Source organism: Papaver somniferum, chromosome 3, assembly GCF_003573695.1.
Source record: "Papaver somniferum cultivar HN1 chromosome 3, ASM357369v1, whole genome shotgun sequence".
In the NCBI taxonomy this organism is placed as follows: Eukaryota; Viridiplantae; Streptophyta; class Magnoliopsida; order Ranunculales; family Papaveraceae; genus Papaver; species Papaver somniferum.
The window spans coordinates 212,663,681-212,678,334 of record NC_039360.1 but is presented as its reverse complement, the minus strand read 5'-3'; the positions used below and the strand labels follow the sequence as shown (position 1 = coordinate 212,678,334).

The following is a 14,654-nucleotide window of genomic DNA, read 5'->3' as shown; positions in this document are numbered from 1 at the left end:
GTACTATCTTTCCGACTTCTCTTTTTACTATTTCCTCATGTTACTTATATTTTTGGTACTGTTCTTTGATTAGAAACATTGAGGACAATGTTAGATTTAAGTTTGGGAGTGGGGTAGAACCTTTTGTTACCTTTTCGTTGCAATAAATAAACTCCAGAGCCTAGAAATTTATCCCTATTAAGGATGGCACTAACCAATCTAAGTGGATGGAAGCATTTTGGTTGTAGGAGTTGAGGAACCAATCTGACTAGATGGCAACATCTAAAGAGTCTATTCATAAAAGCACAGAGCTCAGGTGTTAGAAATAACATGATAGTTTCACCATATCTCGTTGAGTCCTTTTCACTTCTGTTTTTATTTTGTTTTGTTTTTAAACTATGTTTCTCTAAGTGATTAGCTGGGGCTCACGATTTAAATTGTTACCAATGCTAGGGTGAATTAGAGTGATTGAGATACAAAAAAAAAAAAAAAAAAAAAAAAAAGTAGAAAGAAAAAAAAAGAGTTGAAAGAAAAAAAAAAGAGACCAGACCATCAGACCAACTGGAACCCTTGTATATGCCAGTTGTGTTGACCTAGAGTTAGGATTATCGACCACTGGTACCCTTGTATATTCCAGTGTGTTGATATTAGTCGGACCGGTATCTCAGTCCATTAGGATAGGTTCATTTTGGCGGAGGCCTTCAGACAGATATGAGAAACACCGTTCACCTAGTAAACATCAAAACCATTTATATTTTTATATATCCATCTTCTTGATCTATCCATGTGATTAGTTTTGACTCCCGGATATTGATGTCCATAGTGAAACTATCTGAGTAGAGCTCTATCACTTATATATGAATTTTAGTATGCTTGAGTGCAAACTCGTGTACAACAATTGGAATTTCGTATCAGGGTACTTCCTCCTGTAGTCAATAAGTATGCCAACCAAGGAGATTCTTTAGTGCCTTCCAAGGGTCTGTGTAGATAGCTAGGGTCTGGAGTATAAAGGTTTTGTGGGTATACCTCTGGTAATCCCTCCGGAGACAACACTCCACCATTAGGGACACCTAGGGGTCTAAAGGCTTATTGCATACGCTAAATGCAATTGACGATGCCTGCGACAGTGAGTTAGGATTTTATTTATATTTTATTTTTGCTCGAGGACTAGAAAATAATAGGTTTGGGGGTATTTGATAGACACATTTTTGTGTCCGATTTGTCTCGATTCTATATATTGTTAGGCTCATTATTGTACTTATTATGGTGTTTTATTTATTTGTAGGTATTTTTGGCTAATAAACATTTTTGGAAAAAATTGGCTCGAAAAGTTGACGGAAAGCATCCGGAGGACACTTGCTATTCGGACCCTCGGCTTGGATAAGGGGCAACCCCAGGACACCCCTTAAGGAAGCTGTTAAAGGCACCCCTACTCTGGACATGGGGCGTCCTTTCTTCTTCACGGTTTCAAATTCAGAAAATTGGCGGGAAAAATTTGGCAGTTTTGGCAATCGTGATTTGGAGGAGTTTGAGGTCGATTAAACCTCTGATTTTCATAGGATAGACTCCTTATGGGTCTAGGAATCTGATATGGGTGTTTAAATCGATTAGACTGGGCTCAATCGATGGATTTTTATCACAACATAAATATATGGAAAGTCACGTGTGTGACCAGTTTTAGAGAATTTTAGAGAGATTAAAGTGTTTTAAACCTTCCCAAAGATTTGTATCTATCTAAGGAAGAGTTTAGAATAAAAAGGAAAGCTCAGAAACGCGTAGAAATTATAAAACAAGAAATTGCCGCAACTTTGCCGTGAAGAGAAGGAAAGAGATTTTGGAAGATTTCGGAGAGATTTAATCGGTATTTTTGATATAAATAGATGTCTTGGGTCATATAGAAGGTGTGTCGAGAGTTTGGGAACCTAAGGAGAGCCAGAGAAGAAGAAATCAGAGCTTTACCAAACTCTGTTTCTGCTGCTTCTGCTGAAGAGGAAGAACGCGAAGAACATTGACGCACGGGAAACAGTCGCAGAACAGTGTCGTTGTTTAACAGCTGAAGAACATTAAGCTGTGCAGGACAGTCGTATTCTAGGGTCTTAAAATCTGCGACAAAGCAACAGTATTTACAACAGTTTTCTGTAACAGTTCCATTGTAACAGCTGTTTTACAACACCAATACACTGTTGCAAACAATCTGTGTTATTACTTTTCACTCTTTTAATCATCTTTTGAGCAACAAACACATATTTTGAGATCATGATTAATATGAGGAGCTAAACCCCATTGCTGAGGCGATAGAGGAAGCTATTTTTCCAACAAAAAATGGTATACTCTATTTTATCTTTTTATTTGCAATAATAATTATATGATTATATGACTATTATTGAATATGATTTTTATTTGAGTGATTGTGATCTATTTTGATGGAGTATGCTTAGTTTTAAGACTTTTGATGCTTCATACTTGGTGTTTACAATTACTACTTTTGAAAATCTACTTGTTACAATATTTTAGAATCAAATTAAACGAGAAAATTGCATAAATATAAGTATTGGTTTAATCACTTTGAACTTGGAAAATAGTAGAATCTTAGCCTCAGTGTTTCTTTTAGTATTGATATCATCTTTGATTGAGTTTGCTATAATTTCTGGTGAGTTTTCTATTTTAATATTAGAATTTAAGTCTAATTAATATCCTTCACAAGTCTGAGAATCGAACCACTTTTACCAGTATCTACAAATCACATCACCTATCTTCCATCAAATAATTTACAATATAGGTTTAACTTTTGTATTTGTCAAAAGTCCATTCATCCTTTTATCAGTACGTGAATACCGACCACGACCGACTTTACTTTTGACAAAGTATGAGACAAATATAGTTCACGGACGTAAACACCAATCCCATTACCCATTGCAATATAACAAATCGAAAATATTAATACTGCAAAACATCATCCTCCAAAAAGTTTTTAGAATTTAAACCAATAAACCTAAAAAAAAAACGATGAAAAATAATAGCTATGTGTAGTCACAATCATTGCTATCCAAAGCACTAGTTATTCTTCCAACTAAACCAAAAAGAAGACAAACTAGGAAACAATGTCTTTGAGAAATTCTTTATCATTCCCGAACTCCTTGTCGTCAACAACCATTGGAATATAAGGTTCGTGGAGGAAGGAGTCAATACCAACAAACCGTCTTGGCTGATGATGTCGAACCAGAGCCTTATGAATTTCCAAAGATCTTAAAACGCAAGACTTTATTTCACTAATCTCCTACCTTCAACTCATCAAGAACATCAGAAAACTTCTGAGAGTTAGAAGGGACAACTCTTGGCTTTCTTGTATTCCTCCTCTTTCTTTTCAAGGAAGGAGTTACTGGAGATTTTTCTTTTTCCTTGAATGATGGCCTAACAATCATATTGAAATCTTTTCCATTCAAAGACATGATGCTTAGAGACCAATTATAAAAAACTGGTTTTTTGTGAGTGGAATTCACAATCTCATCAAGCAGTCTTAAGATATAAAAGATATCAGAGAGGAAAAAGGAATGTAGGGTTCGCAACCTTTAAACAGGTTCGTGGACGCCCAACTCTAAACCCTATAAAGAGTAGAATTGTCGATGACAACCCTTTCTTTTCTTTTTATAGGCAAACAACTAAGAAAATAAGAAGAAAAACTTTTCCTGAAGCCTGATTGGTACACAACCTTATCTCTTTTGATCAGGAACATGAGACAAGATTTACCTAACAACACAATCAATTTGTGTTGTGGTGAACAACAATTTGTCCACCATTTTCCTCTAGAGAGGAATCCTCGAACTTCTGTCTATAAAAGCAATTTGACCATACTTTCTTATCTAATGATCTTATTTTGTCTTTGGAAACCAACTTCTAAGACGAAGATAAGATCCTACATACCTCAGAAGTCTTCTGATCAAGTTTAAGCTTTCTTTCCAATTGATTTGCTCCTTGTTGAAGTTTGTTGGCGTGCCTCACTTGATGTTTGTACTTGTAACATCTTGATAGTTCATGACCCTTCTGAGAACAAAACGAGCACGTCAAACTTGGATAGTATTCATGCATCTGTGGTGTGAACGCAGCTAGACACATAGTAGATCCTGAAACATTACAACCAGAGTTTCCAAAGGATGGGTCAATTGATTCTTCCAGCTTGATTGGATTCTCCTCTTCACTGAAACCATCAAGGTTGATATATGTATTGCTAATATTATCAAAATCAATGTTTTCACGTAGAAGACTGACACTTGATTTCCTGTCTTCATCAGAATCATAGATCTCAAACATCTCATCAAGTGTTACAGTGAGGCCTTTGTTCCCAGTGTATTTTCTATGATTTGGGCACTCTTTTGCAAAATGACCAAAACCTTTACACTTAAAGCATTGTGGCATTTCCTCGTCATCAGCCTCATCAGCATCCATGTTTTTAGGAGGAACGCGATTGTGAGGTTTATCTGATGACCTAGGTTTGTCTCTTGAAAACCGTTTACTTCTCTTCAATAGAAGATCCCTAAACTGTCTTGTGATCAAGGAGACTGATTTTTCAAGATCTTCATCCGAAAAATCATCCTCAGACCGATCATCCTCAGAGACATAAATACTTTTACCTTTATCAAGTAATTTAGTGTTCTTCTATGCTTTAAAGGCAATATCCTTTCCGATTTTGGATGTTTGCTCATGATCAAAGATCTTTAACTTTCCAACCAATGTATTTCTGGAAAGATTATCAAGGTTATTTCCCTCAACGATGGCATGCTTCTTAGACTCGTATATTGATGGCAGCGATTTGAGAATTTTCATCACAATGTCCTTTTCAGGAATAGTCTTACCCAATGCAAAAGATGCATTAAAAATTTCAGACACCCTGTGATTAAACTCATCAAATGTATCTTTATCTGCCATACGAAGGTTCTCCCAATCGGAATTAAGGTTTTGAAGCCTAGATTCCTTTTCACTGGAGTTACCTTCAAATACGGTTTCTAAGATATCCCAAGCACCTTTAGACCTAGTGCAATTTGACACATGGTGCTGAAAATTTGGGGTAATGGCATGTATGATGGCATTCAAACTGTCGGAATTTTGCTTTGCAGCAAGTATCTCGGCACTCGGCAGGATTATATTCACCAATATTCTTGGGAACGTTTACATCTCCAACTGCCACAACGCGAGAATCATAGCCATTAACAACATATAACCATGATTGAAAATCACGTGCTTGAAGAAAAGATCGCATAGAAATTTTCCACCATAAGTAATTAGATGCAGCGAAGACTGGTGGTACGTTAATAGAGATAGCACCTTTGTCCATAAAGTCAGATCGCTACAAACACATACTTGTAAGGTCTTGAACGTGTTTGCCTGCTCTGATACCAATTGAAAAAGCGGGGGTCTAACAACAACACCCAATATTTCGATTAGCAATATGTATGGACAAATTCGAATATACTTTTAAGAGAATCAACAAGACTCAATCAATTAAAAGTATATCAACGAGTTTATATCTCTCTTCTTGATTTGATTTACTCAAGCAAGAAATCCGAGTTCTAATCAAATACAAGGAATAACTTGGATGGTACCGAAGACCAATATCCAAGGATCAATCAACAACCAAAGGTCGGATTTCCAATTGATTGATTCAAACGCACAACATGTATTATTTCAATTATATAAACAAATATAATGTGGAAATAGAAATAACACAGACATCAGAAATTTTGTTAACGAGGAAACCTCAAATACAGAAAAACCCCGGGACCTAGTCCAGATTGAACACACACTGTATTAAGCCGCTACAGACACTAGCCTACTCCAAGATGAATTCGGGCTGGACTGTAGTTGAACCCCAATCAGTCTCCCACTGATCCAAGGTACAGTTGTACTCCCTACTCCTCTGATCCCAGCAGGATACTGCGCACTTGATTCCCTTAGCTGATCTCACCCACAAATAAGAGTTGCTACGACCCAAAATCGCAGGCTTTGACAATAAACAAATCTGTCTCCCACAGACAAGTCTATCAAAGTATCAATTTGTCTCCCACAGATAAACCCTAAAGGTTTTGTTTCGTCTTTTGATAATAATCAAGGTGAACAGGAACCAATTGATAATCCGGTCTTATATTCCCGAAGAACAGCCTAGAGTTATCAATCACCTCACAACAATCTTAATCGTATGGTAGGGAAACAAGATGTTGCGGAATCACAAACAATGAGACGAAGATGTTTGTGATTACTTTTTATATCTTGCCTATCGAGGATCTCAATCTCAAGCCAATAAAACTGATTGTACTCGTACGATAGAAGATGCAAGATCAGATCACACAACTACGATAAGTAGTATCGGTCTGGCTTCACAATCCCAATGAAGTCTTTAAGTCGTTAACCAGGTTTTAGAAGAAGAAAATCAAAGGTTAAATGAGAACCGACTCTTGTATGCAAACTAGTATCACACGTAATGTCTGGGGATTATTTTTTCACAATACTAGATGTCTCCTTTATATAGTCTTTCAAATCAGGGTTTGCAATTAGGTTACCTTGGTAACAAAGCAATCAATATCCACCGTTAGATGAAAACCTGATTTAGATTCAAGATAATATTTCTCAACCATTAGATTGAAAACTTAGCTTGTTATACACACTTGACAATGCACGCTTCTAGGTTTGTTAACTGTACCCAAACTATGCACTTGTTGGTTCAACAATAGTTAACCAAACGGTTAGCCATATGAGCATTTCATATAAACCATGTTCTTCTTCACCATAACTAGTTCGAATGACTTCAATTGAACTAGTTAGAGAGTTGTTCAATTGCAAGGAAATCTTATGTACTACACAAGACACAATTGAAGCAAAGATGATTTGATTCACTTGAATCGGTTCATGAACTTTTATAGCCCCGGTTTGCAAACTGCATTCCTTAGTCTTTTAAATTTAAGTTCAGAAATCATCTTCAGATATATAACCTTCTCAAGTTCGCAGACTAGGTTCGCGGACTTAAGTTACCGGGCAGAGTTTACAAAATCCATCAGAAATTCGCGGGTTTGAGAACTTCGCCGGTTCGCGGACTGGGTTCGCGGACTTAGCTTCACGCAAGTAGTTTGTCAACTCCAACAGAAATTCTCGGGTTTGAGAACTTCGAAAGTTCGCGGACTGAGTTCGTGTACTTGGCTCACGCCATTCTTCCGGTTCTCTTGATCAACAAAGTTCGCAAACTTTGGTTCAAGGAATATGACTTATACATAAATGTGTTTCCACAATAATGCTTATGTCCACCATTGGTTATGTAATCTAAACTCTCATTTCAATCATTGAAACATTCTTAGAGGAAGTTATATAGTTGTTATACCATTTCTCGTCAAAGAAATTTTCAAGATGATTGAAACATCTTATGACTTTCATCACATGGTAAAGATAAACTTAGTTAAAGCGAAAAGCTTACCAACACATATTTCGAGATATAGATAGGTGAGGTATACTTGGCTCGAAATACCAAATGTGTATAATCCAAGTCTATATATATAGCATACGACTTCTTGTCTCAAAGAGTATGAGATAGAGTAGATAGACTTTTGAGTGACAGATAAGTTCAAGTCTTCACATACCTTTTTTTCGAGAAGTTCCGCCGGTTCCTTGAGTAGTTCTTCTACTTGTATGATGAATCGCCATGAAGTCCTTGAGCTAAACTACACTTTCTATCATAGTTCGAGACTTAGCTATAATATACTAGAAGTCAAGACTTATTGTTTTGATCACTAACATTGACAAACATGCTTGAGATAGCAACACATGCGAGTTCGACCGAGCAATGCTCTAACACTAAGAATCCTAAGAAAGTCCTCAGTACTACCGAGAATATCGATTTGGATCTCCTAAGCATGCGTCCTATACTACATACTCAGGATAACCAAAAGGATACCTCAATACAAGATCCCAATTGCACGTCCCTTAATGCAACAATGATCTTCTGGGTTACCACCCTTAAGAGGGATGGTATCTGTCATGACAACCCAGATCATTACAATAACAGGTGGAGATGATCAGACCCATTATATAACTGCCTTTCCGAACAGTTTTCCAGGTCACCAACTATCAGATGGGTCACCATTTAAGGCCTATAAACTCATATAAACGGACTAAGTCTAACACAATCCGCGTAACAGTTGGCATACTCATCAACTGATTATTTCCCTTTTAAAAGAAAATTGCATAGTTTCATTATAACATGCTCGCCAATGAGCCATAACGCACAATCCACAGTGTTATCTCGGAACTTTCTCTGATACCGACTGTGACAAAGTAGAATATTAAGCCCGCGTGCCCATCAGCGCAAGCTGAAACTGCCCGATGCACCATTCTTATTCTAGTGACAGGGCCTTAGAACTTCACTCCCATTCTTATTCTAGTGACCGGGCCTTAGAACTTCACTCCTTGGTTCATAAATATACGCCCATTTTTCCTTGAAAGCATGTTATGCGAGCACGATGTATTGAATTACCTTCCGCACCGTTCTAACTCGCCCTTATCCTGCGAAGGGTGCAAATTCATAAAGGCTAATGCCGACGGGTTGTTACATGCAAAATTGTCTTCCGAATCGTGTCCAGGCATATGGCATTCCTTGTACTTTCAAATGCGCCATTGTAAGCCTATTTATAGCTTCCTAACTTTGCTAAAACTTTGTTAAAAAAACGGCTTTTGAATCCCTAAACGACAGAATTTGGATAAATGCTAGGGACAATAGATCTAAATATTCTGATCTTTAGGTCATTTTCAGTCAAAATGGACACCCCTTGAGCTAAATTACGCCACTCGAGTACTTAACTTCCAAATAATTTAGGGCATGCTATAACTTGTTCATCTGAATCAGTTGCACCGTCCTTGTAATGCAAGTGGCTTATGCAATCTTCCTTAACTTTCATTCTGATTTAGATTTCTTTCATAGATGTTCCCAATTCGCATTTGGTGCATGCCTACTTTGAACTGTGTGATAAGAAGTATGAGCATCCAAGTAATGGACTAAATCATCAAGTAAAACAACAATCATTCCCTGTCACGCTTTGACGAGTCAGATAATATGAGTTGCCAAAATGTTGAAATCACCTAACAATTAGACGATTTGAGCAACAACTTGTTAGACCACTAATGATGTAACTCATTGCGGATAACTACATATTCTTCTTTGTGGCTCGAAGGGATCAATCACTAATCGCAGTTCATTATCACCAGGACAAGCAACTTAATCTAACTCGTGAGGCCAAAGAAAAGAAAAGCCTAGTATATACATGCCAAAAGGAATTTCATCACAAGTATTCAGTGATGCTTCCTTGAGGAAACTTCACCCATTTCCAACAATGACGCTTCTTTTAGGAAGCTACTCAGGGTCAGTGACGCTTCCTTGGTTAAGCAAAGCGTCATAATGATGCTTTACATGAGTTATGATCTACCGAAGAATATAGAAGCTTATTCGTGCATTCCCCCTTAATGTACCCTCAACCAACTACCCCTCCATATGTATGTTTTATTAACATTTTTACAACTTCAAGTTCTGGAATACTTTGACATTCACCAAGTATCTCTTCCTCGATGATGCGCTCCTTCATTTCTATAGGAAGCCTGACAACATAGTCGTTCCACAATAACATTATTGCTTCCACAAGTTTAAGATAGAGCATCATCTTGTTCAATGATGTATCTTTGAGCATGCATCATACGAAAAATGCGGGTGTTACACTATGACCCTCTTTAAAGAATTTTGTCTCCAAAAGTCAAAACAACACTATTGTGGAAAAACTTCATCGATTGGTTTCCTAAGTATAAGTCTCATACCAAGTGCTCAGAAATCACAAAAGGTTACTTCAATTTGTTGGAAATAACAATTAAACCCTTCTGAGCATCCGTCTCATACTGCATACTCAGGAATCCGAAGAAAATCCACAATAATACCGACAATAACAATTTGGGTCAACTCAGCATGCGCCCCATACCACATATTCAAGATAACCAAAAGGATATATCAATACAGAATTCCACGTGTTCACCCCTTAATGCAACACTGGGAATCCTGAAAGTTCACAGTTTGAAACGGGTCATCGAATATGATAAGCCTTTCTTAACGCAAAACTGTGAGAACCAAACTATAATGTCAGAGCAATCGGATGAAATCCACCATGGCCAGTTTCCAATGATCTTCCGGGTTACCACTCGTAAGTGGGATGCAAGTCATCCTGACAACGCCCACCGTTACAGCTAGCGAGCGAGGATGATTAGTCCCACTATCTACCTACCACTCCGAACGATGTTCCGGGTCACAAACTATCTGGTAGGTCGTAATTTAAGGCCGAGTAAACTCACATATTTCAACTAAGTCTAAAACAATTTGCGGAATAGTTGGCCTACTTCTCCAACTGATTGTTTCCCTTTTGAAGGAAAATTTTGTAGTTCTATTACAACATACTCGCTGACGAGCCATAACACACGGTTCCTACATTATCTCGGAACTTGCTCTAATACCAACTGTAACAGATCAGAATATTACCTCTGCGACGCCCAGCCGCGCAGGCCGAAACTCGATGATCCACTTTGATTCTAGTTATTGGGCCTTAGAGCTTCACTCTTGCTTGACAAATGCACGTCCATTTTTACTTGCAAGCATGCTTAGAGAGCATGATGCCTTGAGCTTGGATTCCACATCGTTCCAACTCATCCTTGCTCTACTAAGGGTGCGAAGTCATAAAGGCTAGTTCCGATGCAGTTTTACATGCATCACTGGCTTCCAAGTCTTGTCCCAGCACACATCATGCCTTGGACTTTCACAAGGACCATTGCAAACCTATTTACTTCGTATGTGATATTTTCAATAAATACTGACTTAAAATAATAAAGATCCAAATGGAACAAGTCAATTATGTTGTTACTTGCCTCGAATTAAAGGACGATGTATTTGTTGATGCCGATATATCTTCGGGATCGTCAAGAGCGATAAGAACGAGTCTCAACAATTCTATGTCCCTAGCCTAACCTAGCGAAGTTGCCTCTAGTAATCAAATCAAGCAGGTTCGAGTTCTGGAACTTAAATATGAAAACCAAATTTGAGATACCAACACTTGGTGGGTTTAACTGAGTAATACTTTAATAGATGTAAAAGTCAATCAAAAGGAAAGATACACTGAAAAGATACTAAAGGCGGAGTGCCGAAAGACCAACATGCATAAAAAAAAAAGAAGACGCGTCGATTACGAAATACAAACCCTTACCTGAATATGCAATTGAAGCCAGCTTTACCTTACCCTCCCGAGTAAAGTAAAAAACTACAGAGTGTGAATGTAGTATTTTACTAAAGCCCTTGTAAGGCCTCAAAACCCCAGTTCATGCAAGTAAAGAAATATCTTGTCATGTAATACAAAATCATAGTCCTCCAATACATGAAGAAATAATTATGTAGCCATAGTTAATCTCAAAACAAGATCCCACTTCTCTAACGAAGTCTGTTTTTCTTTCTCGTATGTCTTGTCTTCACTATTTGTTAGCTCTTAGAAGCTTTGGTAGTCGAAGTGTTGTCCAATATATTAAGCAACAACGCACTTAAACAGATGATAACTTGTTAGCAATTTAGATTATCCTTGGCAAAAAAAAAGATCATTTGTCTTTTTCCGGTATTCATTTAGTTTCTCTTATCGAAATTTTCTTTATTATTCGATTACATTGTGTTTCTTTATAGATCCTTGAGTCTGTACTTAAAGACATAATAACTTTGATTGTTATAACACCGAAAAAGAAAGTTCATGTTTATTTCACTATTTGATTGTTGTAACACCGAAAAAAAATTATGTTCATTAGGAGACTGTCCCGTCTAAGCCAAAAGGTTGCATCAGTGAATTTGTTAACAATTCGGAAAATGAGTCATTTGTCCAAATATTTTTAAAACATGGTTCAAATGGACGAGTAAAAATTATTATGGATGAAATAGACACCAAAAAAATAGTAAGGATGAAACTGGATTCATCCTGACTTAAACTTAAAAAATAGCAAGGATGAAACTGGATGCATCCTGATATAAATTAAAAATAAGAAAAAGTATTTATAAATAGGTAGAATGAAACTGTTTACTTCCAGGCTATTTTTATATTTTGTCCATTTAAACAATCTAAATGTCCTTCTCATCCAAGAATTGTTAATTTTGGTCTTTTTAACCAATTTTATGTTAACAATTTAGATGCCTCACAAGAATAACGAGCAAAGTCGTTATTGCATCTTAAAATCGAAACTCAAGCACATAATGATCATGAAAACTAATTAGCAAATCATTACAAGATATAAAGTACCAATTTAACAACCACTCCTCTATTTCCTAAACCCTTCTCCTCTCGTCTAGAACACCCACCATTTTGTCATAACCAAACAAAACAAAAACATAAAGAAGCCAAATTAAATCAACTTCACAATGCTAATCATACACTAATTATCTTGCAGAAGTAAAGGGAATAACATCGCCTTTAATCAGAAAAAACTTTAAACTATATTTTATTATATACATTGATGATGAAAGCAAGAAAAACCAGCCAAAAAGACATCAAAGTAAAATAAATTTCTTAGAAAGGAAAATCCAAGTATGGAGACAGCCTTGAAAGAAAGGCCAACTGTTTTCCTGTCTCCTGATGCTTTTTTCTTCAAATGGTGGGAGTGGGTTTTCACTCACCAAAACCCCTAATATCTTCTTTGTCTCCATCATTTTTCATTACTCAAATTTCTTAACAAACCCAAATTAAGCATTTTTCATTACTGATCATTAAACCACAAATTAACCAAAAACAAGTTAAAATCTGACCAACAGTGGGGCAACTGCCCTCAACCACCGCAGTAAAAAAAATTAAAATTAATGAGAAATCAGACGCACAGAATTATTCATTTCTTCCTGTTCTTATCTTTTCCATTGCTGCTGCTGAAGAGTGAACCCAAACCAAATAAATTACCAGGAATGTAAGGAGGTGGAACATTATGAACCGGATTCACTCTACCACCATTAATGCTGTTATAACCTCCGTAATTCTTCTTCAACGGAGGCTTTTGACACGAAGAGGAGGACGAATTAGACAAAGACGAACCCGAAGAAGAAGAAGAATAAGCAGATTTTGATTTCTGTAGTTTTTGCTTCTGATTTTCCTTTGTTTTAAGGTTTGGTGCTGAACCAGTTGAATTACTTCTAGGTAAAATTGACAATGAACATATTAAACTCTTCTTATACCCATTTCCACAGCTACTACTTCTCTTGAATCCCCAAAATGATTTTGAATTGGAAGATGCCGTCGAGGAGGACGACGATGAAGATGATGATAATGATGATTTCTCTGTTATAGTTTCCTCTTTACAATCTGGCTCAGTCGAAGAATCTGGCTCAAGTGACGAATTTGTTGAATCAGTCTCTAGAGTGGTTACAGTAGCAGGAGGAGGATCATAACGGGATTGAGAATTTTGTTGAGGAGAAGGAAGTAATTTCTGTTTGAGCAGAAGAGGGAGAAGTTTACCATCAGAGAAGAGTTCATCAGCAGAAGAAGACGATTCTTGTATGAAACTATCACTACTGATACAGAAATCAAAATTAGGTTCCAAAAGTAAAGAATCATCAGATCGAAGATGTTGATGACTTTGTTGTTGACGATGAGGAGATTCGATCTGAAGAACATCATTTTGATAGAGATTATGAGAAAATGAAATTCTAGGACTCATTATAAATCCTGGACTCTCTGTACACAAATTTACAGTACCCATCTTCAAAATCTCTCAAAATAAACCAGAGAATCACAACAACAAACTGATAATGATTTTTTTTTATCACAGTGACGACCGTGTCAGGTCTACTACAACTAGAATGAAGTTTTAATGAAGAATTTTGATGATATACTCTCTCTTTATAGTTGGAAGAAAAGAATGACAGAAGATGTTTGAATTTTGAGGTAAAGAGACAGAAAATTGCAGCTTTTACTCTTTTGTCTGGTTTTTCAGTTCTCTCTCTAATAAAATTCCCAGATTCCAGTTTAATAAGTCAGTGAATTGTCGAAGATCGCAATACCAAACCAAGAATTTCGTGGGAGACACTCTTTGGTTGCAGTTGATAAGAAAATTTGGTAATTGAAAACCCTAGATTGGGATTTGGTACAGAGCAAGCAGAGAAAAGGGGAAGGGAAAACTAACACTGAAGTTTGCTTGGAATGTGTATGATAAAATATCCCAACGAAGAAGTCTTATAATTAACAAACCCCTTCCTCTGTCGACCCCGTATGAATGACAAAGTCAGTACACACGTAGTGTAAGTCCACCTAAAATAGTGTAAGACTAATTAAAAGTGTCGAATTTTTTTACTGTTTAAAAGCTTGGATTTGGGATATGGTACGCGTACATGAACGTGCTCTAATGTACTAGTGTTCGTGGTGGTGCTTTAAGGATTCGGATGTACTGCGTCCAAGATCACAACAACGAGTTTGCTGGCCGACTAGAAGAAGATGCCATTTTGAGAATGATTTTCTGACATCCGTCCGGATGATTGAAGTGAGCTGGAGAGCATTTCGCGTGTGAGCTGGTGGTGGGCGGCCATTTTTATCCCCTGAACTAGCAGTCTACCAAGTACCAACAAGTCATTGGTTCTATCGGCGGAAAAACTAAAAGTC

At 37.0% G+C, this 14,654-nt stretch overlaps 1 protein-coding gene across 1 annotated transcript; it reads right to left on the bottom strand.

The window, feature by feature from the left end:
* Nucleotides 1–12,484: 12,484 nt before the first annotated feature.
* On the bottom strand, nt 12,485–14,434 carry LOC113358583 (vitellogenin-2-like). The gene has a single exon (XM_026602183.1). It carries the CDS (start codon nt 13,756–13,758, stop codon nt 12,895–12,897), a length of 864 nt encoding a protein of 287 aa, XP_026457968.1. The 5' UTR covers nt 13,759–14,434; the 3' UTR covers nt 12,485–12,894.
* Nucleotides 14,435–14,654: the final 220 nt, after the last annotated feature.

Excerpts from the sequence above, each read along its gene's own strand:
- LOC113358583 (XM_026602183.1), bottom strand. The coding sequence starts at position 13,758 with ATGGGTACTGTAAATTTGTGTACAGAGAGTCCAGGATTTATAATGAGT.